Source organism: Oncorhynchus clarkii, unplaced genomic scaffold (assembly GCF_045791955.1).
Source record: "Oncorhynchus clarkii lewisi isolate Uvic-CL-2024 unplaced genomic scaffold, UVic_Ocla_1.0 unplaced_contig_5431_pilon_pilon, whole genome shotgun sequence".
Taxonomy (NCBI): Eukaryota; Metazoa; Chordata; class Actinopteri; order Salmoniformes; family Salmonidae; genus Oncorhynchus; species Oncorhynchus clarkii.
In genome coordinates this window covers 26,876-50,722 of record NW_027258696.1, presented here as the reverse complement: position 1 = coordinate 50,722, position 23,847 = coordinate 26,876, and the positions used below count along the sequence as shown (strand labels likewise).

Genomic DNA, 23,847 nt, shown 5'->3' with positions numbered 1-23,847 from the left:
GTTCGCGCTTTCAGTTTCACACGAATGCTGCCATCAATCCACGGTTTCTGGTTAGGGAATGTTTTAATCGTTGCTATGGGAACGACATCTTCAACGCACGTTCTAATGAACTCGCACACCGAATCAGCGTATTCGTCAATGTTGTTATCTGACGCAATACGAAACATCTCCCAGTCCACGTGATGGAAGCAGTCTTGGAGTGTGGAGTCAGCTTGGTCGGACCAGCGTTGGACAGACCTCAGCGTGGGAGCCTCTTGTTTTAGTTTCTGTCTGTAGGCAGGGATCAACAAAATGGAGTCGTGGTCAGCTTTTCCGAAAGGGGGGCGGGGCAGGGCCTTATATGCGTCGCGGAAGTTAGAGTAACAATGATCCAAGGTCTTTCCACCCCTGGTTGCGCAATCGATATGCTGATAAAATTTGGGGAGTCTTGTTTTCAGATTAGCCTTGTTAAAATCCCCAGCTACAATGAATGCAGCCTCCGGATAAATCGTTTCCAGTTTGCAGAGAGTTAAATAAAGTTCGTTCAGAGCCATCGATGTGTCTTCTTGGGGGGTGATATATACGGCTGTGATTATAATCGAAGAGAATTCTCTTGGTAGATAATGCGGTCTACATTTGATTGTGAGGAATTCTAAATCAGGTGAACAGAAGGATTTGAGTTCCTGTATGTTTCTTTCATCACACCATGTCACGTTGGCCATGAGGCATACGCCTCCGCCCCTCTTCTTACCAGAAAGATGTTTGTTTCTGTCAGCGCGATGCGTGGAGAAACCTGTTGGCTGCACCGCTTCGGATAGAGTCTCTCCAGTGAGCCATGTTTCAGTGAAGCAAAGGACGTTACAGTCTCTGATGTCCCTCTGGAATGCTACCCTTGCTCGGATTTCATCAACCTTGTTGTCAAGAGACTGGACATTGGCAAGAAGAATGCTAGGGAATGGTGCACGGTGTGCCCGTCTCCGGAGTCTGACCAGAAGACCGCCTCGTTTCCCTCTCTTTCGGAGTCGTTTTTTTGGGTCGCTGCATAGGATCCACTCCGTTGTCCTGTTTGTAAGGCAGAACACAGGGTCCGCGTCGCGAAAAACATATTCTTGGTCGTACTGATGGTGAGTTGACGCTGATCTTATATTCAGTAGTTCTTCTCGACTGTATGTAATGAAACCTAAGATGACCTGGGGTACTAATGTAAGAAATAACACGTAAAAAAACAAAAAACTGCATAGTTTCCTAGGAACGCGAAGCGAGGCGGCCATCTCTGTCGGCGCCGGAAGTCTACTCACAGTGTAAAAGAGTAAATAGCAGCTACTTCTCAGAGAGTTTTGAATTGTCAAGAGGAGTTAAATGTGGGTGTCCGCTGTCATCCTATCTTTTCGTTATGGCCATTAAAATGCTAACTCTTAAAAATCAGATCAAATAACAACATTAGAGGATTAGAAATGCAAGGCTTAAAAACAAAGGTGTCCATGCATGCCAATGACTCAAGTTTTATATTACCCTGCAGTTTACCTATAAATTGAGCTGACAGTGAAATAGACTTACTTGGTATTGGTGTTTGGTATTTGGTATTTTATTAGGATCCCCAATAGCTGTTGCAAAAGCAGCAGCTAGTCTTCCTGGGTCCACACAAAACATAATGCAGAATGACATAATACAGAACATTAATAGAAAAGAACAGCTCAAGTACAGAACTACATAAAACAATATAAAGGCACATTTAGCCTACATATCAATGCATACACAAACTATCTAGGTCAAATAGGGGAGAGGCGTTGTGTGCGAGGTGCTGCTTTATCTTTTTTTGAAATTTGCGGTTTATTCGCGGTTCGCGGTTTATTTGAGCAATATGAGATATTAATTTCACAAAATATATAAGTGAGCTATCCACAATGAATTTCACTAGAAAACTAGTAAAAATAGACAAGATCCTGCAACCATGGAGAGGTAGATACCTGCACTGATTAACTCCTTAGTCCTATCTCAGTTTACTCACTTACTTATGGCAATGCCTACTCCTGATGATTAATTTTCAAATCATATGAGCAAAAAATATTTCACTTTATTTGGGATGCTAGATGCTAAACCAGACAAGACAAAGCGAGCCGATCTACATAATGAATATGAGCTGGGATGAGATTATTAAATATAAAAGCGCTAAACCTCTCTCTAAAACCTTCACTTCACTTGTTTAAAAATGGCCTTTTTGCCCTTGTGTAGATTGCCATGTCTCATTTTGGATTAATTGAAATTGAAAACCTTTTTCAAAAGTATCGCTCTTTTTCAAGCAAGCATTGTGAAAGCTGGATACAATTTCAATTTCATCCCCTTGAAAAGATAGAACAAACATTACAACAAATATTAAGGCTAAACTCAAATGTGCTGGTTGATAAAATACCTTAATTTATGGAAAATATGTCTGAAAAGGGTTCAACAAAAAAAGGACTCCAAATCCAGACCTCCATGGGTTGATAAATTTGATTTCCATTGATAATTTTTGTGTGATTTTGTTGTCAGCACATTCAACTATGTAAATCAAAAAGTATTTAATAAGAATATTTCATTCATTCAGATCTAGGATGTGTTATTTTAGTGTTCCCTTAATTTTTTTGAGCAGTGTTTATTCAACTTGCAATCTGTGGATTCTAATTGATTAGATAGATTCAAATTGTATGCTAAACATCACAGCATAGTTGACGATATATGGTGTGTAGAAATCCGAAGTGGGTGGCCAGTAGAGATAGGGGCGATGGGCTAAGGCTAGCTGAGGGTTGGGATGTGTAATGGAATTATTTTATTATCATTTAGTATTATTTTTCTCTGGGGGGAGGGGGGAATGTGTGGGGGGGGGGGGGGGGGTCTCAGATGGTTGAGGGGCAGGTCTCGGGGAACTGTGGGGGGGATGTTTGTGTGTGTGTGATTTCCAGTAGATCACTATGGCAATACAGAAAGTTAGTGTATAGAGTAGTGATAATAGACCAATTACTGAACTGTTACCGTGGAAAATGGCCCAATCCAACCACACATCAACAAAGTTTTTCCCCCTGGCCTGTCAGCTTATTCACGTGCGAAGATGATGGGTGATTGTTGATGGCTGACAGGCAGTACAATGAAAATAAATCAATTTCATTTGCCATCAAAATATCAGCTAAAGTGCAAAACAATTTCCAAGTGTTTTTGGAAATAAGAGAATGTTGACAATCAACATTCACTTGGATTCAGCAAAGCGAATGAGAATGTCAGAACAGTTCCCACAGCAGAGGCAGTTCACCATGACTGAAGTGGTTGCAGGGAAGAAGACTGTGGCAAGCGCTGAAATAATCAAGGTGAGTGGTGTTCTACTCAAACTTTAACTCCGCTAACCTCTCTGCTCTCCCCAGTCTAACCTTGGCTTTAGTAGGGTGGTCGACACTCTGCTCTCCTCAGTCTAACCTTGGCTTTAGTAGGGTGGTCGACACTCTGCTCTCCCCAGTCTAACCTTGGCTTTAGTAGGGTGGTCGGCTCTCTGCTCTCCCCAGTCTAACCTTGGCTTCAGCAGGGTGGTCAGCACTCTGCTCTCCCCAGTCTAACCTTTGCTTTAGTAGGGTGGTCGACACTCTGCTCTCCCCAGTCTAGCCTTGGCTTTAGTAGGGTGGTCGGCTCTCTGCTCTCCCCGGTCTAACCTTGGCTTCAGCAGGGTGGTCAGCACTCTGCTCTCCCCAGTCTAACCTTGGCTTTAGTAGGGTGGTCGGCTCTCTGCTCTCCCCAGTCTAACCTTGGCTTCAGCAGGGTGGTCAGCACTCTGCTCTCCCCAGTCTGTCTATGGAGAGCACTGCTCAAAGCACTGAGTGTAATTTGTCAGCTTTACCGTTTTAAACTCTCTTTAAAACTTCATACGGATCACGAAAGCACAATCTTTCTGGATTTTTTTTTAGAAATGGTAATACTGTTTTAAAAGTACATATCAACCACAATACTATGTTTGTATGTTTCCTGTTCTATATCTCCCTTACGACCCTTTCATAAAAGAATCACAAAAAAATCACAATCTCAAATATTTTGAAGACAAGAAATATCTATCCTCCAATGGAAAGCGATTGATCAGCTTTGAATATATGTATATGTATGTATCGCAAGGCACTGTACATACAGTGCCTTGCGAAAATATTCGGCCCCCTTGAACTTTGCGACCTTTTGCCACATTTCAGGCTTCAAACATAAAGATATAAAACTGTATTTTTTTGTGAAGAATCAACAACAAGTGGGACACAATCATGAAGTGGAACGACATTTATTGGATATTTCAAACTTTTTTAACAAATCAAAAACTGAAAAATTGGGCGTGCAAAATTATTCAGCCCCTTTACTTTCAGTGCAGCAAACTCTCTCCAGAAGTTCAGTGAAGATCTCTGAATGATCCAATGTTGACCTAAATGACTAATGATGATAAATACAATCCACCTGTGTGTAATCAAGTCTCCGTATAAATGCATCTGCACTGTGATAGTCTCAGAGGTCCGTTAAAAGCGCATAGAGCATCATGAAGAACAAGGAACACACCAGGCAGGTCCGAGATACTGTTGTGAAGAAGTTTAACCTCTTACTTCTACCCCCTCCTTTTTTGAAAATTCTGTTAAAAATCGCGCAACTTTTCAGCGTCCTGCTACTCATGCCAGGAATATAGTATATGCATATGATTAGTATGTGTGGATAGAAAACACGGCTGTGACTATAACAGATCGTGTGTTTCATTGAAAAACGCAAGAAAAACTGCTCTCTGAAAGCAAAAAATAATTTCCATAAGTCACTTCCACCAGTTGTTAAAAGAGAACAGAATTTAATGGGAATCTGCCTGCAATTCATACAAATTCCGCACGATGGCGCCATTGTCCTAATTTTCAATTGAATTAATTGTTGGAAAATCCATCTATCTGACCTCCATTTTCCCAGTCTTCACCCGGATGCAGTTGAGGGAGATATCAGATGGCATTGTTTTTGAAGTGAAGACCTATTGAAGAGACATCGCCCTGTAATCATTTTGATAGATTATAAACGTTTACTAATACCTAAAGTTGGATTACAAAAGGATTTCGAAGTGTTTTGTGAAAGTTTATCGTCGACTTTTTTAATTTTAAAAAATTACGCAGCGTTTAAAAACGATGATTTTTTCTGAATGACACAACTTCCATACAAAGCTATTTTGGGTATATATGGACCGATTTAAACGAAAAAAAGACCCAATAGTGATGTTTATGGGGCATATAGGAGTGCCAAGAAAGAAGCTCGTCTAAGGTAATGAATGTTTTATATTTTATTTCTGCGTTTTGGGTAGCGCCGGCTATCGCAAAATCTGTTGTTTACGTGTCGAGCTGGCATTTTGGGGGGTGCATGCTATCAGATAATAGCTTCTGATGCTTTCGCCGAAAAGCATTTTAAAAATCTGACTTGCTGGCTAGGTTCACAACGAGTGTAGCTTTAATTCAATACCCTGCTTGTGAATTTTGATCAAAGATTGAGTTGTAACGAGTACATTTAGCATTTAGCGTAGCGCATTTGCATTTCCAGGGGCATACTTGGGACGTCTGCGTGTCAAGTATTCTCAAGAAGTTAAAGCCGGATTTGGATACAAAAAGATTTCCCAAGCTTTAAACATCCCAAGGAGCACTGTGCAAGCGATAATATTGAAATGGAAGGAGTATCAGACCACTGCAAATCTACCAAGACCTGGCCGTCCCTCTAAACTTTCAGCTCATACAAGGAGAAGACTGATCAGAGATGCAGCCAAGAGGCCCATGATCACTCTGGATGAACTGCAGAGATCTACAGCTGAGGTGGGAGACTCTGTCCATAGGACAACAATCAGTCGTATATTGCACAAATCTGGCCTTTATGGAAGAGTGGCAAGAAGAAAGCCATTTCTTAAAGATATCCATAAAAAGTGTCGTTTAAAGTTTGCCACAAGCCACCTGGGAGACACACCAAACATGTGGAAAAAGGTGCTCTGGTCAGATGAAACCAAAATTGAACTTTTTGGCAACAATGCAAAACGTTATGTTTGCCGTAAAAGCAACACAGCTGAACACACCATCCCCACTGTCAAACATGGTGGTGGCAGCATCATGGTTTGGGCCTGCTTTTCTTCAGCAGGGACAGGGAAGATGGTTAAATTGATGGGAAGATGGATGGAGCCAAATACAGGACCATTCTGGAAGAAAACCTGATGGAGTCTGCAAAAGACCTGAGACTGGGACGGAGATTTGTCTTCCAACAAGACAATGATCCAAAACATAAAGCAAAATCTACAATGGAATGGTTCAAAAATAAACATATCCAGGTGTTAGAATGGCCAAGTCAAAGTCCAGACCTGAATCCAATCGAGAATCTGTGGAAAGAACTGAAAACTGCTGTTCACAAATGCTCTCCATCCAACCTCACTGAGCTCGAGCTGTTTTGCAAGGAGGAATGGGAAAAAAATTCAGTCTCTCGATGTGCAAAACTGATAGAGACATACCCCAAGCGACTTACAGCTGTAATCGCAGCAAAAGGTGGCGCTACAAAGTATTAACTTAAGGGGGCTGAATAATTTTGCACGCCCAATTTTTCAGTTTTTGATTTGTTAAAAAAGTTTGAAATATCCAATAAATGTCGTTCCACTTCATGATTGTGTCCCACTTGTTGTTGATTCTTCACAAAAAAATACAGTTTTATATCTTTATGTTTGAAGCCTGAAATGTGGCAAAAGGTCGCAAAGGTTAAGGGGGCCGAATACTTTCGCAAGGCACTGTATATATATATATATATATATATATATATATATATATATATATATAATTTTTTGTGAGAGAGATAGAGAGAGAGAGAGTAAGAATGGGAAGTGCATCTCGTGTTGGTAGCAAGCCTGACAGAGAGAAGAGGTGTGTGTGAGTGGGAAAGGAAGGTGCATCTCGTGTTGGTAGAAAGCCCCAAGCCTGATAGAGAGGAGAGGTGTGAGTGAGTGAGTGAGTGAGGGAGGGAGGGAGTGTGTGAGTGAGTGAGAGAGAGAACGAATGAGTGAGTGAGTGAGTGAGTGAGTGAACGTATGAGTGAGTGAGTGAATGTATGAGTGAGTGAGTGAATGTATGAGTGAGTGAGTGAATGTATGAGTGGATTATGACAGAGATGTTTGTTCAGGAAAATAAACAGAATTGAGCACTAAAGGTGTTTCTAATTGTTTTTGTGTTGCATATTCTGCTTAAAATCATCCGGAAACTTTTTATTGCTTTATATGAAATTAACATGAAAAAAAACATCGCAAAATGTATCCCAGAATTTCAAAAAGCTGACGCAAAATCAAGCATTTCTGGTTGCAAAATCCTGGAGGGACTGTGCTATGTATCTAACTAAACAGCTGTACGGTTGTGTGTGTCACTTGGCCTAAACTTTGAAATTATTTTCATCAGATTTAAAAAAAAAAAATGTATTACATTTGTATGATGTTTGAATGTTTAACAAGTATGAATGTATGTTGTTTCTGACATCTCAATATTCCTATATTCTGATGACATAAAGTATTACCTTTAATTTGAAAGAAAAGTAAGGATTCATTTAAAGACCATACTCAACGTCATCATAATTGTACAGGTTTTAATAAAGAAAAATATTTGTTTTTTCTGTCTCTTGTGTTTCATTATAAACCCTGTTTCTGTGACCTTTTCTTTTATAATGCTCAAGTAGAAGAAACTTGAGGACCAAACAGGGAAGGAACAAGTATTTATGAGTCTATATTGGTATGATGTGATTATGTTTAATATACTAGGTTAGATGCTACAATAGGAAGGCTGTGTAATGGTACTTAATAGACTAGGTTAGATGCTACAATAGGAAGGCTGTGTCCTGGTACTTAATAGACTAGGTTAGATGCTACAATAGGAAGGCTGTGTCCTGGTACTTAATAGACTAGGTTAGATGCTACAACAGGAAGGCTGTGTCCTGATACTTAATAGACTAGGTTAGATGCTACAATAGGAAGGCTGTGTCCTGGTACTTAATAGACTAGGTTAGATGCTACAATAGGAAGGCTGTGTCCTGGTACTTAATAGACTAGGTTAGATGCTACAATAGGAAGGCTGTGTCCTGGTACTTAATAGACTAGGTTAGATGCTACAATAGGAAGGCTGTGTACTGGTACTTAATAGACTAGGTTAGATGCTACAATAGGAAGGCTGTGTACTGGTACTTAATAGACTAGGTTAGATGCTACAATAGGAAGGCTGTGTCCTGGTACTTAATAGACTAGGTTAGATGCTACAATAGGACGGCTGTGTCCTGGTACTGTAGGACAACCTGATTTCTAGCACAGTAATTTAACACCAAACACTCATTGTGTTCTGCGTTGTCTTACATTTCCCATATATTTTCCCTAAAATAGGAAATAACCTATTTTGTCCAGTTGTATCAAAGCAAAGATATCAACTTTAGACAGACTGTACTAGACACATGTTGTTTGATGTGTTTAGCGTTTCCATTTGTGGGATGATTTATTATGAGTTGGACAGTTCCTCTCTCTGTGATTTGGTACATGGTGCTGTTGTTTTACTTACACTCCACCTGCAACCTATAGCACCGCGGTCCAAACCCAGCTATGATTCATGGGAAAGTGGCCGGTAAACCTGTAACACTGCGTTCCAAACCCAGCTATGATTCATGGGAAAGTGGCCAGTAAACCTACAACACCGCGGTCCAAACCCAGCTATGATTCATGGGAAAGTGGCCAGTAAACCTGTAACACCGCGGTCCAAACCCAGCTATGATTCATGGGAAAGTGGCCAGTAAACCTGTAACACCGCGGTCCAAACCCAGCTATGATTCATGGGAAAGTGGCCAGTAAACCTACAACACCGCGGTCCAAACCCAGCTATGATTCATGGGAAAGTGGCCAGTAAACCTGTTACACCGCGATCCAAACCCAGCTATGATTCATGGGAAAGTGGTCAGTAAACATACAACACCGCGGTCCAAACCCAGCTATGATTCATGGGAAAGTGGCCAGTAAACCTACAACACCGCGGTCCAAACCCAGCTATGATTCATGGGAAAGTGGCCAGTAAACCCATTACACCGCAATCCAAACCCAGCTGTGATTCATGGGAAAGTGGCCAGTAAACCTATTACACCGCGATCCAAACCCAGCTATGATTCATGGGAAAGTGGCCAGTAAACCTACAACACCGCGGTCCAAACCCAGCTATGATTCATGGGAAAGTGGCCAGTAAACCTACAACACCGCGGTCCAAACCCAGCTATGATTCATGGGAAAGTGGCCAGTAAACCTGTAACACCGCGGTCCAAACCCAGCTATGATTCATGGGAAAGTGGCCAGTAAACCTACAACACCGCGGTCCAAACTCAGCTATGATTCATGGGAAAGTGGCCAGTAAACCTAAAACACCGCGGTCCAAACCCAGCTATGATTCATGGGAAAGTGGCCAGTAAACCTACAACACCGCGATCCAAACCCAGCTATGATTCATGGGAAAGTGGCCAGTAAACCTGTAACACCGCGGTTCAAACCCAGCTATGATTCATGGGAAAGTGGCCAGTAAACCTACAACACCGCGGTCCAAACCCAGCTATGATTCATGGGAAAGTGGCCAGTAAACCTACAACACCGCGGTCCAAACCCAGCTATGATTCATGGAAAAGTGGCCAGTAAACCTATTACACCGCGGTCCAAACCCAGGTATGATTCATGGGAAAGTGGCCAGTAAACCTACAACACCGTGGTCCAAACCCAGCTATGATTCATGGGAAAGTGGCCAGTAAACCTATTACACCGCTGTCCAAACCCAGCTATGATTCATGGGAAAGTGGCCAGTAAACTCCTGGCTAGACGACAGTGGAGGTCAGCCACACACACACACACATAGGCAATCTCTAGCATGTATTTTCAGATTAGATAACGTACGAGGAATGATCGAGATACACATCTTTTGACTCAGGTCAAAGATTTTAACCAAACTCAATACACATGTAGTTGACTTAGTTTCCGCAGGTTCCAGAGCCCCATGTGGACTTTAAGGAATCTGTGAGATGTATCCTTGGGATCCTGCTCACCTCTCTGATAGTGCTGTGTCTGGGTGTCATGGGACCTCTCCCACCCTCCCTCCCAGAAGTCAAGATGTCTAGTTACTGGACCACCAACCAGGAGGGCAATGCCTGGCGCAAACTGCTCTGCCCTAAAGAGACACACACCATCGATACAAAGGTTCCAACACACACTAACACACATTATGGATACAAAGGTAGTTGCACACACACACACACACACACACACACACACACACACACACACACACACACACACACACACACACACACACACACACACACACACACACACACACACCTCCATACCATCGTGTAACCTGGAGAGCGGCGACGATGCCAAGTGTATGGAGCTGTATGATGTCGTCCCCAGGAACATCGGTCTTGCAGCCCTTTGTGACTGTCCTGTGGGACAGGTAGGGGAAAACACAACCAGATACACACACACACACACACACACACACACACACACACACACACACACACACACACACAACTCATATGACCCCAGACTGTGAGAGATATTTCACAACCCAAAATGTTATACAGATGTTCCGCATTAGGAGGAAGCTCTAAAAATACCCTGGTTTTGGAGGAGAGGAGAGAGTGAGTGATAGTATATCATTCCTCCTGTCCAAAAGAACAGAACTCCAGACATCAGAACAGGGGTCATACAGAGGTCATGGTTCTCTCAGGGGAGAAAAAAAGACAACAAGAAAGAAATACTGTAACACTGTCAGCTACAAACTCACGCACACGCACACGCACACACACACGCACACACACACACACACACACACACACACACACACACACACACACACACACAGACACAAAGACACACACACTCCAGCACCAATTCCAGCACCAACTCCAGGAGGTTGTCACTCTGAGAGTGACACTTGGTTTCTATATATAGCTCAGTGCACAGTGCATGTCAGCTAGGCTTTAAAGAAGCTATTATAGTGAAATAGAGGGTGGGACAGGCCTGGGATAGCTCTTTTCCTGCCCCTTGGTTTTCCCTTCAAGTAGAGTGAGGGACAGGCCTGTCAGGGCACTTCTCCGGACCCTTTGCATTCCCTTTAAAAACAGAGAGGGACAGGCCTGGGATAGTTCTTCTTCTGCCCCTTGGCTTTCCCTTTAAAAACAGGGAGGGACAGGCCTGGGATAGTTCTTCTTCTACCCCTTGGCCTTCCCTTTAAAAACAGGGAGGGACAGGCCTGGGATAGTTCTTCTTCTGCCCCTTGGCTTTCCCTTTAAAAACAGGGAGGGACAGGCCTGGGATAGTTCTTCTTCTGCCCCTTGGCTTTCTTTTTAAAAACAGGGAGGGACAGGCCTGGGATAGTTCTTCTTCTGCCCCTTGGCGTTCCCTTTAAAAACAGGGAGGGACAGGCCTGGTATAGTTCTTATTCTGCCCCTTGGCTTTCCCTTTAAAAACAGGGAGGGACAGGCCTGGGATAGTTCTTCTTCTGCCCCTTGGCTTTCTTTTTAAAAACAGGGAGGGACAGGCCTGGGATAGTTCTTCTTCTGCCCCTTGGCCTTCCCTTTAAAAACAGGGAGGGACAGGCCTGGGATAGTTCTTATTCTGCCCCTTGGCTTTCCCTTTAAAAACAGGGAGGGACAGGCCTGGGATAGTTCTTCTTCTGCCCCTTGGCTTTCCCTTTAAAAACAGGGAGGGACAGGCCTGGGATAGTTCTTCTTCTGCCCCTTGGCCTTCCCTTTAAAAACAGGGAGGGACAGGCCTGGGATAGTTCTTATTCTTCCCCTTGGCTTTCCCTTTAAAAACAGGGAGGGAGAGGCCTGGGATAGTTCTTATTCTGCCCCTTGGCTTTCCCTTTAAGAACAGGGAGGGACAGGCCTGGGATAGTTCTTCTTCTGCCCCTTGGCTTTCCCTTTAAAAACAGGCAGGGACAGGCCTGGGATAGTTCTTATTCTGCCCCTTGGCTTTCCCTTTAAAAACAGGGAGGGACAGGCCTGGGATAGTTCTTCTTCTGCCCCTTGGCTTTCCCTTTAAAAACAGGGAGGCAGGCCTGGGATAGCCCTTCTATCTTTTCTTTCCCCATTAAAGCCATCTGAAGATCAAGTAATGAAAGCCTTGGCTTGGTTGAGCTAGACAGTCTTACACACACACATCCCTCACACATCCCTCACACACACACACACGTACAAACACGTACAAACACGTACACACACACACACACACACACACACACACACACACACACACACACACACACACACACACACACACACACACACACACACACACACATGCTGGCACACACACACAGTGACTACTGACTGTAGTAGGAGATGAACACTTGTGATTGTCTCCACCCCCCTCCAGGTGTCGAACATCTACCCCATTATCCCCTGTGTATTTATACCTGTGTTCTTTGTTTGTCAGTTGTCAGCGCTTTTGTTCTCAGTCTCTCTTTTCCACGCCCTCCTGGTTTTGACCCTTGCCTGTCCTGACCCTGAGCCCGCCAGTCTGACCACACTGCCTGCCCCTGAGCCTTCCTGCCGACCGGTACCTTTGCCCCCTTATGAATTGTTTGACCTCTGCCTACCTTGACCACGAGCCTGCCTTCCGTTCGGTACTGTTGTCCCACCTCTGGTTTACTGCCCCCTGCCTCTCCATTCCCATGGACTTTAGAGCTCTGGACGGGCGCTCTATAGGCCGAGTCACCCACAACACCACTCCCATCAACCTACCTGTGCCAGGGACTCAGCAAGAATATCCAGTTCCAGCTCATCAAGTCCCCTCAGATTCCCATGGTATTGAGATTCTCCTGGCTCCAGCGACACAATCCCCTCATTAACTGGTCTACTGGTGCCATCATGGGCTGGATCCCGTTCCGCTATATCCATTGCCTGAATTCAGCACAACCTGCCGTGGGACGTCCTCCTGGGTGCTCGAAAGGTGCCGTGAACCTCTCCGCAATTCCCTCTCAGAATACCAGGACCGAGCCACTTCGCTCCCGCCGCACCAACCTTATGACAGAGGGATTGACCTTCTCCCTAGCACGACTCCGCCCCGGGGACAACTGTACTCTCTGTCAGCCCAGAGACCAAGGCGATGGAGACCTACATTGGGGAGTCCCTTGCTGCAGGATTCATCCATCCTTCTTCTTCTCCCGCCGGTGCATGGTTCTTCTGTGTGTGGAAGATGTTCAAGACCCTGTGCCCATGCATCGACTACCGTGGTCTCAATGACATAACAGTGAAGACCCGCTACCCGCTACCACACATCTCCTCGGCCTTCGAGCCGCTCCAGGGGGCCACCGTGTTTTCCAAGCTGGATCTACAGAACACTTACCACCTGGTTCAGATACGGGAAGGGGACAAGTGGAAGACCACCTTCCACATGGCCAGAGGCCACTACAAGTATTTGGTCATGCCATTTGGCCTTATCAATGCCCCTGCTTTGTTCCAAGTTCTGGTCAACAATGTTCTCCATGACATGTTGAACCTGTTTGTCTATGTCTACCTAGATGACATCCTCATCTTCTCCTGTTCCACCCAAGAACATGTGCTCCACGTCCGACAGGTTCTCCAACGCCTCCTGTAAAAGCAGAGAAAAATGTTGTTCTGTCGTTCCAACATCCCTTTTCTGGGTTTCATCATTGCAGCAGGGAGTGTGCAAATGGATCATGGGAAGGTGAGAGCTGTGGTGGATTGGCCCAGCCTACATCCAGGGTGCAGCTGCAACACTTCGTAGGGTTCACCAACTTCTATCGCCGCTTTATTCGGGTTAACAGCACCCTGGCTTCCCCCCTGTCCGCATTCACCTCGCCCAAGGTTCCGTTCACGTGGTCTCCAGCTGATGACTGGGCATTCTGAGGCCTCAAACATTGTTTCACCACTGCTCCCATCTTGGTTCATTGGATCCTTCCCGTCAGTTCGTGGTGGAGGCCGATGCGTCTAAGGTCGGAGTTGGGGCAGTCCTGTCCCAGCGTTCTGCCTTGGATCTCAAGCTACATTCCTGCACCTTCTTCTCCCACAACCTCAACGTCATGGAAAATAACTACGGAGGTGGGGAATTGTGAGCTTCTCGCGGTGAAGTTGGAGGAATGGAGGCACTGGCTGTAGGGGGCGTGTGGACCGACCACAAGGACCTGGATTATCTCTGCACCGCCAAGCACATCAACTCCAGTCAAGTCAGATGGGCCCTGCTGTTCACAAGGTTCAACTTCTCCCTCTCGTACCGGCCGGGATCCAAGAATTTCAAGCTGGATGCACTGTCCCGCTGCTATAGCCCCTCGGGTACCACCCCGGAGCCCGAGACCATCCTTCCCACCTTGTGCGTGGTGACGGCACTCAACTGGGATGTAGGGAAACAGGTCCGGGAGGCACAGCGGTCTCAGCCAAACCCTGGGTTGGGGTTTGTGCCTGACTCTGTCCGCTCTAAACTGTAAGGGACAACACTCACTGCACAGAATTTTGATCTGCTGTTCGTTTGGCATTGTGTGTTTTAGGAACCACCCGCTGGCGGACATCTGACTGCGGACATCTGTGCCTGACGGAACTGTCCGCTTTCGTTTTTGTATCCGTTATTTTTGTTTGAGTGATTCTTGACAATAAAGATCATGAACACTTTCCACACTGCGCTTTGGTCAACTCTTGCTTACGACGACGAGCATTACAGAACACCCCAAGCAAAAAAGGACCAAGCAGCGTGGCCAGGAGGAGCAAGGATCATGGGCCCGGGAGAAAAGGGAGTGGAGGACATCCTGGACCTGGGAGGAGGTAATGGCAGGGGACAAGACCCTGCCATGGAAGCAGGCGGAGGCAGCGAAAGAGGAATGACGATGATACGAGGAGTCAAGGCAACCAAGGAAGCATGATAGGTAGCCCCCTCATGGGGAGATTTGTCGGAGGTAGGGTTTAGACATGAGCCAAATCCCCATGCTTACCGTGGGAAGCATGTGACTGGTCAGGCACCGTGTTATGCAGTGATGTGCACGGTGTCTCCAGTACGCATTCATAGCCCAGTGCGCTCTCTTCCAACTCCCCGCAGTTGCCGTGCTAGAGTGAGCATTCAGCCAGGACGGATTGTGCCGGCTCAGCGCTCCTGGCCTCCGGTGCGTCTCTTCGGTACAGGATATCCTGGACCAGCTCTACGCACTATGCCTCCAGTGCGCCTTCATAGCCCAGTGCGTCCCATGCCAGCTCTCCACACTCACAGAGCTATAGTAGTTATCCAGCCAGGACGTGTTGTGGCAGCTCCCCACACCAGGCTTCCAGTATGTCTCCTCAGTCCAGTGAGACCTGTTCCGGCTCGCCAGTACAGCCCAATGCGGCCTGTTCCAGCTCCCCGCATTTGCCGTGCTACAGGGGGGATTCAGCCAGGATGTGTTGTGCCAGCTCTGCCCTCCAGACCTCCAGTGCGCCTCCACGGCCCAGCATATCCTGCACCGGCTCTACGCACTATGCCTCCAGTGCGCCTTCATAGCCCAGTGCGTCCCATGCCAGCTCTCCACACTCACCGAGCTATAGTAGTTATCCAGCCAGGATGTGTTGTGGCAGCTCCCCACACCAGGCTTCCAGTACGTCTCCTCAGTCCAGTGAGACCTGTTCCGGCTCCACGTACGAAGTGTGATGATCCATGGCATGGAGCCTCCAGTGATGATCCATGGCACGAAGCCTCCAGTGATGACCAATGGCATGGACCCTCCAGTGATGATCCATGGCACGAAGCCTCCAGTGATGATCCATGGCCCGGAGCCTGCAGTGATGATCCATGGCATGAAGCCTCCAGTGATGATCCATGGCATGGAGCCTCCAGTGATGATCCATGGCATTGAGCTTTCAGCGAGGGTTCCAAGTCCAGAGCCTTCAGCAAGGGTTTCCAGTCCAGAGCCTTCAGCGACGGTCCCCAGTCCAGAGCCTCCAGCGACGGTCCCCAGTCCGGAGCCTCCAGCGATGGTCCCCGGTCCGGAGCCTCCAGCTGCGATCCGCAGTGGTGGTCTGCATTCCAGAGCCCCCAGCGGTGGTCCACAGTCCCGAGCCCCCAGCGGCGGTCTGCAGTCCAGAGCCCCCAGTGGCGGTCTCAAGCGGCGGTCTCCAGAGCCTCCGGCGATGATCTACGGTCTGGAGGTCCCAGCGACGATCCCTACACTGGATGCGCCACCGAAGTGGGGGGAGCCTAAAGCGGGGCGGGGTCTGCGTCCTGTACTGGAGCCCCCACCAGAGCCCCCACCAAGAGTAGATGCCCACACGGACCCTCCCCTATAGGTTCAGGTTTGCGGCCGGAGTCCGCACCTTTGGGGGGGGGGGGGGGGGGGGTGTACTGTCACGCCCTGACCTTAGAGATCCTTATTTATTATTTATTCTCTATGTTTAGTTAGGTCAGGGTGTGACTCAGGTGGGAGTCTCTATGTTTTCTATTTCTTTGTTGTTTTTGCCTAGTGTGGTTCCCAATCAGAGGCAGCTGTCTATTGTTGTCTCTGATTTGGGATCATATATAAGTTGTCATTTTCCATTTGGGTTTTGTGGGGTGTTGTTTTCCGTTTAGTATCTGTGAAATGTCACAAGAAGATATGTCATACATGATGTCACAAGAAGATATGTCATGCATGATGTCACGAGAAGATAGGTCATGCATGCTTAGATGTTCTTTGTGAATGATTAACATCTCTATAATAGAACAATGACTTGGGACAACAAAACAGATTGTAGTCTGTACTGTACACTACGTAATCCACAATTATTTCTTTATTAGGTCATAAGATGTGCTGGGAGTTTGCCCACAAGTACTGGCTACTGTTCCACAAGGAGTGGGTAAGATGAGCTCAGCTTATTGCTACTCTACCTCCTATCGCTTTTGTTTTTTGTAAACTGTAAAGGACAACACACACTGCACAGCATTTTGATCTGCCGTTCATTTGGCATTGTGTGTTTTAGGAACCACCCGCTGCCGGACATCTGACTGCCAACATTTTCACACAATTCTACATGATGAGTTAATTTACAAAATACTATATATACACACAATTTTCACATTTGTGTTTTTTCATCAGAAATGATGGGTACCTTTGTGTGTGTAAAATATTACTGTTTTCTAATTTTTTTATTCATCGATTTTAGAGATGTAGTTAAAAAACATTTTTTTTTGCTAAACGCTATGTGTCCATTATTTCGCTGGAATGGAATGTTCATATCCTGTATATTGACTGTGATATGTGGTTGTCTCAGCTATCTCAAGATCAATGCATCTGCTAAATTACTAAAAATGTCAAATGAATATGTTTTACATACAGACTTCATATGACTATATTTACATTTTTTTGTACAATTTTTATTTATATTGATATCACAAATGTATAATTTGTACATTTCTTTATATAACATGTAGTTATTTAGTACATTTGACTGTATAAAACCTAGCAGTACTACTTATTTCTCTGAGACTGAGGCCAACGTGTAGAATTGTGCAAAAAACATGTTTATTTTCCTCTTTGAAATGTAACTATCAAGTGATTTTAAACAAAAACAAATATGGCATTTTACCACCCTCACCATGATGAGATAAGGAAAAACACACTCATCTCTTTCCTAATTTCTTTAAAGAATAAAAGCTGATTTACCAACAGTTTTAAAAATGTATATGCTCTACTGTCTATAACTTTTTGGAATGAAACTTCACATGTGGAGTTGGTTTGCTCTCGGTTTGCTAAGTACTTTCGGCCAGCAAACGCTACCGGTGTCTCCGTGCCTTAAAGTGAAATGTGTCCCTCCTGTCTTCCTGTACTAACCAGTTGGATGTGCTGATGTGCTGGAAGGCCGGGTTCACGCCCTCTTCATCAAACTCAGCAGGGTCTTCCTGGTGGCTACTGGTGGAGACCAACACCAACAAGAAACACAAATCATCTCCTGTCCTCTACTCTGTTTCTTTCTTCTTTCTCTTCTATCCTCCCCCATCCACCTCTCTTCTTCTGTCCTTTCCTCATATTTTATTATCTCTTCTATCCTCCCCCATCCACCTCTCTTCTTCTGTCCTTTCCTCATATTTTATTATCTCTTCTATCCTCCCCCATCCACCTCTCTTCTTCTGTCCTTTCCTCATATTTTATTATATCTTCTATCCTCCCCTATCCACCTCTCTTCTTCTGTCCTTTCCTCATATTTTATTATCTCTTCTATCCTCCCCCATCCACCTCTCTTCTTCTGTCCTTTCCTCATATTTTATTATCTCTTCTATCCTCCCCCATCCACCTCTCTTCTTCTGTCCTTTCCTCATATTTTATTATCTCTTCTATCCTCCCCCATCCACCTCTCTTCTTCTGTCCTTTCCTCATATTTTATTATCTCTTCTATCCTCCCCCATCCACCTCTCTTCTTCTGTCCTTTACTCATATTTTATTATCTCTTCTATCCTCCCCCATCCACCTCTCTTCTTCTGTCCTTTCCTCATATTTTATTATCTCTTCTATCCTCCCCCATCCACCTCTCTTCTTCTGTCCTTTCCTCATATTTTATTATCTCTTCTATCCTCCCCCATCCACCTCTCTTCTTCTGTCCTTTCCTCATATTTTATTATCTCTTCTATCCTCCCCCATCCACCTCTCTTCTTCTGTCCTTTCCTCATATTTTATTATCTCTTCTATCCTCCCCCATCCACCTCTCTTCTTCTGTCCTTTCCTCATATTTTATTATCTCTTCTATCCTCCCCCATCCACCTCTCTTCTTCTGTCCTTTCCTCATATTTTATTATCTCTTCTATCCTCCCCCATCCACCTCTCTTCTTCTGTCCTTTCCTCATATTTTATTATCTCTTCTATCCTCCCCTATCCACCTCTCTTCTTCTGTCCTTTCCTCATATTTTATTATCTCTTCTATCCTCCCCCATCCACCTCTCTTCTTCTGTCCTTTCCTCATATTTTATTATCTCTTCTATCCTCCCCCATCCACCTCTCTTCTTCTGTCCTTTCCTCATATTTTATTATCTCTTCTATCCTCCCCCATCCACCTCTCTTCTTCTGTCCTTTCCTCATATTTTATTATCTCTTCTATCCTCCCCCATCCACCTCTCTTCTTCTGTCCTTTCCTCATATTTTATTATCTCTTCTATCCTCCCCTATCCACCTCTCTTCTTCTGTCCTTTCCTCATATTTTATTATCTCTTCTATCCTCCCCTATCCACCTCTCTTCTTCTGTCCTTTCCTCATATTTTATTATCTCTTCTATCCTCCCCCATCCACCTCTCTTCTTCTGTCCTTTCCTCATATTTTATTATCTCTTCTATCCTCCCCCATCCACCTCTCTTCTTCTGTCCTTTCCTCATATTTTATTATCTCTTCTATCCTCCCCTATCCACCTCTCTTCTTCTGTCCTTTCCTCATATTTTATTATCTCTTCTATCCTCCCCCATCCACCTCTCTTCTTCTGTCCTTTCCTCATATTTTATTATCTCTTCTATCCTCCCCTATCCACCTCTCTTCTTCTGTCCTTTCCTCATATTTTATTATCTCTTCTATCCTCCCCCATCCACCTCTCTTCTTCTGTCCTTTCCTCATATTTTATTATCTCTTCTATCCTCCCCCATCCACCTCTCTTCTTCTGTCCTTTCCTCATATTTTATTATCTCTTCTATCCTCCCCCATCCACCTCTCTTCTTCTGTCCTTTCCTCATATTTTATTATCTCTTCTATCCTCCCCCATCCACCTCTCTTCTTCTGTCCTTTCCTCATATTTTATTATCTCTTCTATCCTCCCCTATCCACCTCTCTTCTTCTGTCCTTTCCTCATATTTTATTATCTCTTCTATCCTCCCCCATCCACCTCTCTTCTTCTGTCCTTTCCTCATATTTTATTATCTCTTCTATCCTCCCCTATCCACCTCTCTTCTTCTGTCCTTTCCTCATATTTTATTATCTCTTCTATCCTCCCCCATCCACCTCTCTTCTTCTGTCCTTTCCTCATATTTTATTATCTCTTCTATCCTCCCCCATCCACCTCTCTTCTTCTGTCCTTTCCTCATATTTTATTATCTCTTCTATCCTCCCCTATCCACCTCTCTTCTTCTGTCCTTTCCTCATATTTTATTATCTCTTCTATCCTCCCCTATCCACCTCTCTTCTTCTGTCCTTTACTCATATTTTATTATCTCTTCTATCCTCCCCCATCCACCTCTCTTCTTCTGTCCTTTCCTCATATTTTATTATCTCTTCTATCCTCCCCCATCCACCTCTCTTCTTCTGTCCTTTCCTCATATTTTATTATCTCTTCTATCCTCCCCCATCCACCTCTCTTCTTCTGTCCTTTCCTCATATTTTATTATCTCTTATATCCTTCCCATCCACCTCTGTTCTTCTGTCATTTACTCATATTTTATTATCTCTTCTATCCTCCCCCATCCACCTCTCTTCTTCTGTCATTTACTCATATTTTATTATCTCTTCTATCCTCCCCTATCCACCTCTCTTCTTCTGTCCTTTCCTCATATTTTATTATCTCTTAGATCCTTCCCATCCACCTCTGTTCTTCTGTCCTCTGCTCTTCTCATTCACTGGGTGGGTGGGTGGGGGGGTTGTGTTAACATGATGTTCCTGCTGACCAAGCCCACGCACGTGAGAGCAGAAGACTCTCACCAGCCATAGAGCCAGCTCAAGTAACACAACAGCACACAGTGTCATTTAAATAAATGAGTTAATGAGTAATTTAATGTCCCTGACAGTATAACATTAAACGCAATGGTCTTCAACACTAACAGTCACTATGTTATGATATCATAAAACGTAATGTCTTCAACCCTAACAGTCACTATGTTATGATATCATAAAACGTAATGTCTTCAACAGCCACTATGTTATGATATCATAAAACGTAATGTCTTCAACACTAACAGTCACTATGTTATGATATCATAAAACGTAATGTCTTCAACAGTCACTATGTTATGATATCATAAAACGTAATGTCTTTAACAGTCACTATGTTATGATATCATAAAACGTAATGTCTTCAACACTAACAGTCACTATGTTATGATATCATAAAACGTAATGTCTTTAACACTAACAGTCACTATGTTATGATATCATAAAACGTAATGTCTTCATCACTAACAGTCACTATGTTATGATATCATAAAACGTAATGTCTTTAACAGCCACTATGTTATGATATCATAAAACGTAATGTCTTCAACACTAACAGTCACTATGTTATGATATCATAAAACGTAATGTCTTCAACCCTAACAGTCACTATGTTATGATATCATAAAACGTAATGTCTTCAACCCTAACAGTCACTATGTTATGATATCATAAAACGTAACGTCTTTAACACTAACAGTCACTATGTTATGATATCATAAAACGTAATGTCTTCAACAGTCACTATGTTATGATATCATAAAACCTCATGTCTTCAACACGAACAGTCACTATGTTATGATATCATAAAACGTAATGTCTTCAAACCTAACAGTCACTATGTTATGATATCATAAAACGTAATGTCTTCATCACTAACAGTCACTATGTTATGATATCATAAAACGTAATGTCTTCAACAGCCACTATGTTATGATATCATAAAACGTAATGTCTTCAACAGCCACTTTGTTATGATATCATAAAACGTAATGTCTTTAACAGTCACTATGTTATGATATCATAAAACGTAATGTCTTTAACACTAACAGTCACTATGTTATGATATCATAAAACGTAATGTCTTCATCACTAACAGTCACTATGTTATGATATCATAAAACGTAATGTCTTTAACAGTCACTAAGTTATGATATCATAAAACGTAATGGTCTTCAACACTAACAGTCACTATGTTATGATATCATAAAACGTAATGTCTTTAACAGTCACTATGTTATGATATCATAAAACGTAATGTCTTTAACAGTCACTATGTTATGATACCATAAAACGTAATGTCTTTAACAGTCACTATGTTATGATATCATAAAACGTAATGTCTTTAACAGCCACTATGTTATGATATCATAAAACATAATGTCTTCATCACTAACAGTCACTATGTTATGATATCATAAAACGTAATGCCTTCAACACTAACAGTCACTATGTTATGATATCATAAAACGTAATGTCTTTAACAGTAACAGTCACTATGTTATGATATCATAAAACGTAATGTCTTCAACACTAACAGTCACTATGTTATGATATCATAAAACGTAATGTCTTCAACAGTCACTATGTTATGATATCATAAAACGTAATGTCTTCAACAGTAACAGTCACTATGTTATCATATCATAAAACGTAATGTCTTCAACAGTCACTATGTTATGATATCATAAAACGTAATGTCTTTAACAGTCACTATGTTATGATATCATAAAACGTAATGTCTTTAACACTAACAGTCACTATGTTATGATATCATAAAACGTAATGTCTTCATCACTAACAGTCACTATGTTATGATATCATAAAACGTAATGTCTTTAACAGCCACTATGTTATGATATCATAAAACGTAATGTCTTCAACACTAACAGTCACTTTGTTATGATATCATAAAACGTAATGTCTTCAACCCTAACAGTCACTATGTTATGATATCATAAAACGTAATGTCTTCAACAGTCACTATGTTATGATATCATAAAACGTAATGTCTTCAACAGTCACTATGTTATGATATCATAAAACGTAATGTCTTCAACAGTAACAGTCACTATGTTATGATATCATAAAACGTAATGTCTTCAACCCTAACAGTCACTATGTTATGATATCATAAAACGTAATGTCTTCAACACTAACAGTCACTATGTTATGATATCATAAAACGTAATGTCTTCATCACTAACAGTCACTATGTTATGATATCATAAAACGTAATGTCTTCAACAGTCACTATGTTATGATATCATAAAACGTAATGTCTTCAACAGTCACTATGTTATGATATCATAAAACGTCATGTCTTCAACACGAACAGTCACTATGTTATGATATCATAAAACGTAATGTCTTCAACCCTAACAGTCACTATGTTATGATATCATAAAACGTAATGTCTTCAACAGCCACTATGTTATGATATCATAAAACGTAATGTCTTTAACAGTCACTATGTTATGATATCATAAAACGTAATGTATTTAACAGTCACTATGTTATGATATCATAAAACGTAATGTCTTTAACACTAACAGTCACTATGTTATGATATCATAAAACGTAATGTCTTCATCACTAACAGTCACTATGTTATGATATCATAAAACGTAATGTCTTTAACAGCCACTATGTTATGATATCATAAAACGTAATGTCTTCAACACTAACAGTCACTATGTTATGATATCATAAAACGTAATGTCTTCAACACTAATAGTCACTATGTTATGATATCATAAAACGTAATGTCTTCAACACTAACAGTCACTATGTTATGATATCATAAAACGTAATGTCTTTATCACTAACAGCCACTATGTTATGATATCATAAAACGTAATGTCTTTAACAGTCACTATGTTATGATATCATAAAACGTAATGTCTTTAACAGTCACTATGTTATGATATCATAAAACGTAATGTCTTTAACAGTCACTATGTTATGATATCATAAAACGTAATGTCTTTAACAGCCACTATGTTATGATATCATAAAACATAATGTCTTCATCACTAACAGTCACTATGTTATGATATCATAAAACGTAATGTCTTCAACACTAACAGTCACTATGTTATGATATCATAAAACGTAATGTCTTTAACACTAACAGTCACTATGTTATGATATCATAAAACGTAATGTCTTCAACAGTCACTATGTTATGATA

At 42.9% G+C, this 23,847-nt stretch overlaps 1 protein-coding gene across 1 annotated transcript; it reads left to right on the top strand.

Moving 5' to 3' along the window:
- Positions 1-15,654: 15,654 nt before the first annotated feature.
- LOC139398203 (uncharacterized) lies at positions 15,655-16,290 on the top strand. Its single transcript, XM_071144325.1, has one exon. It carries the CDS (start codon positions 15,655-15,657, stop codon positions 16,288-16,290), a length of 636 nt encoding a protein of 211 aa, XP_071000426.1.
- The last annotated feature ends 7,557 nt before the right edge of the window (positions 16,291-23,847 follow it).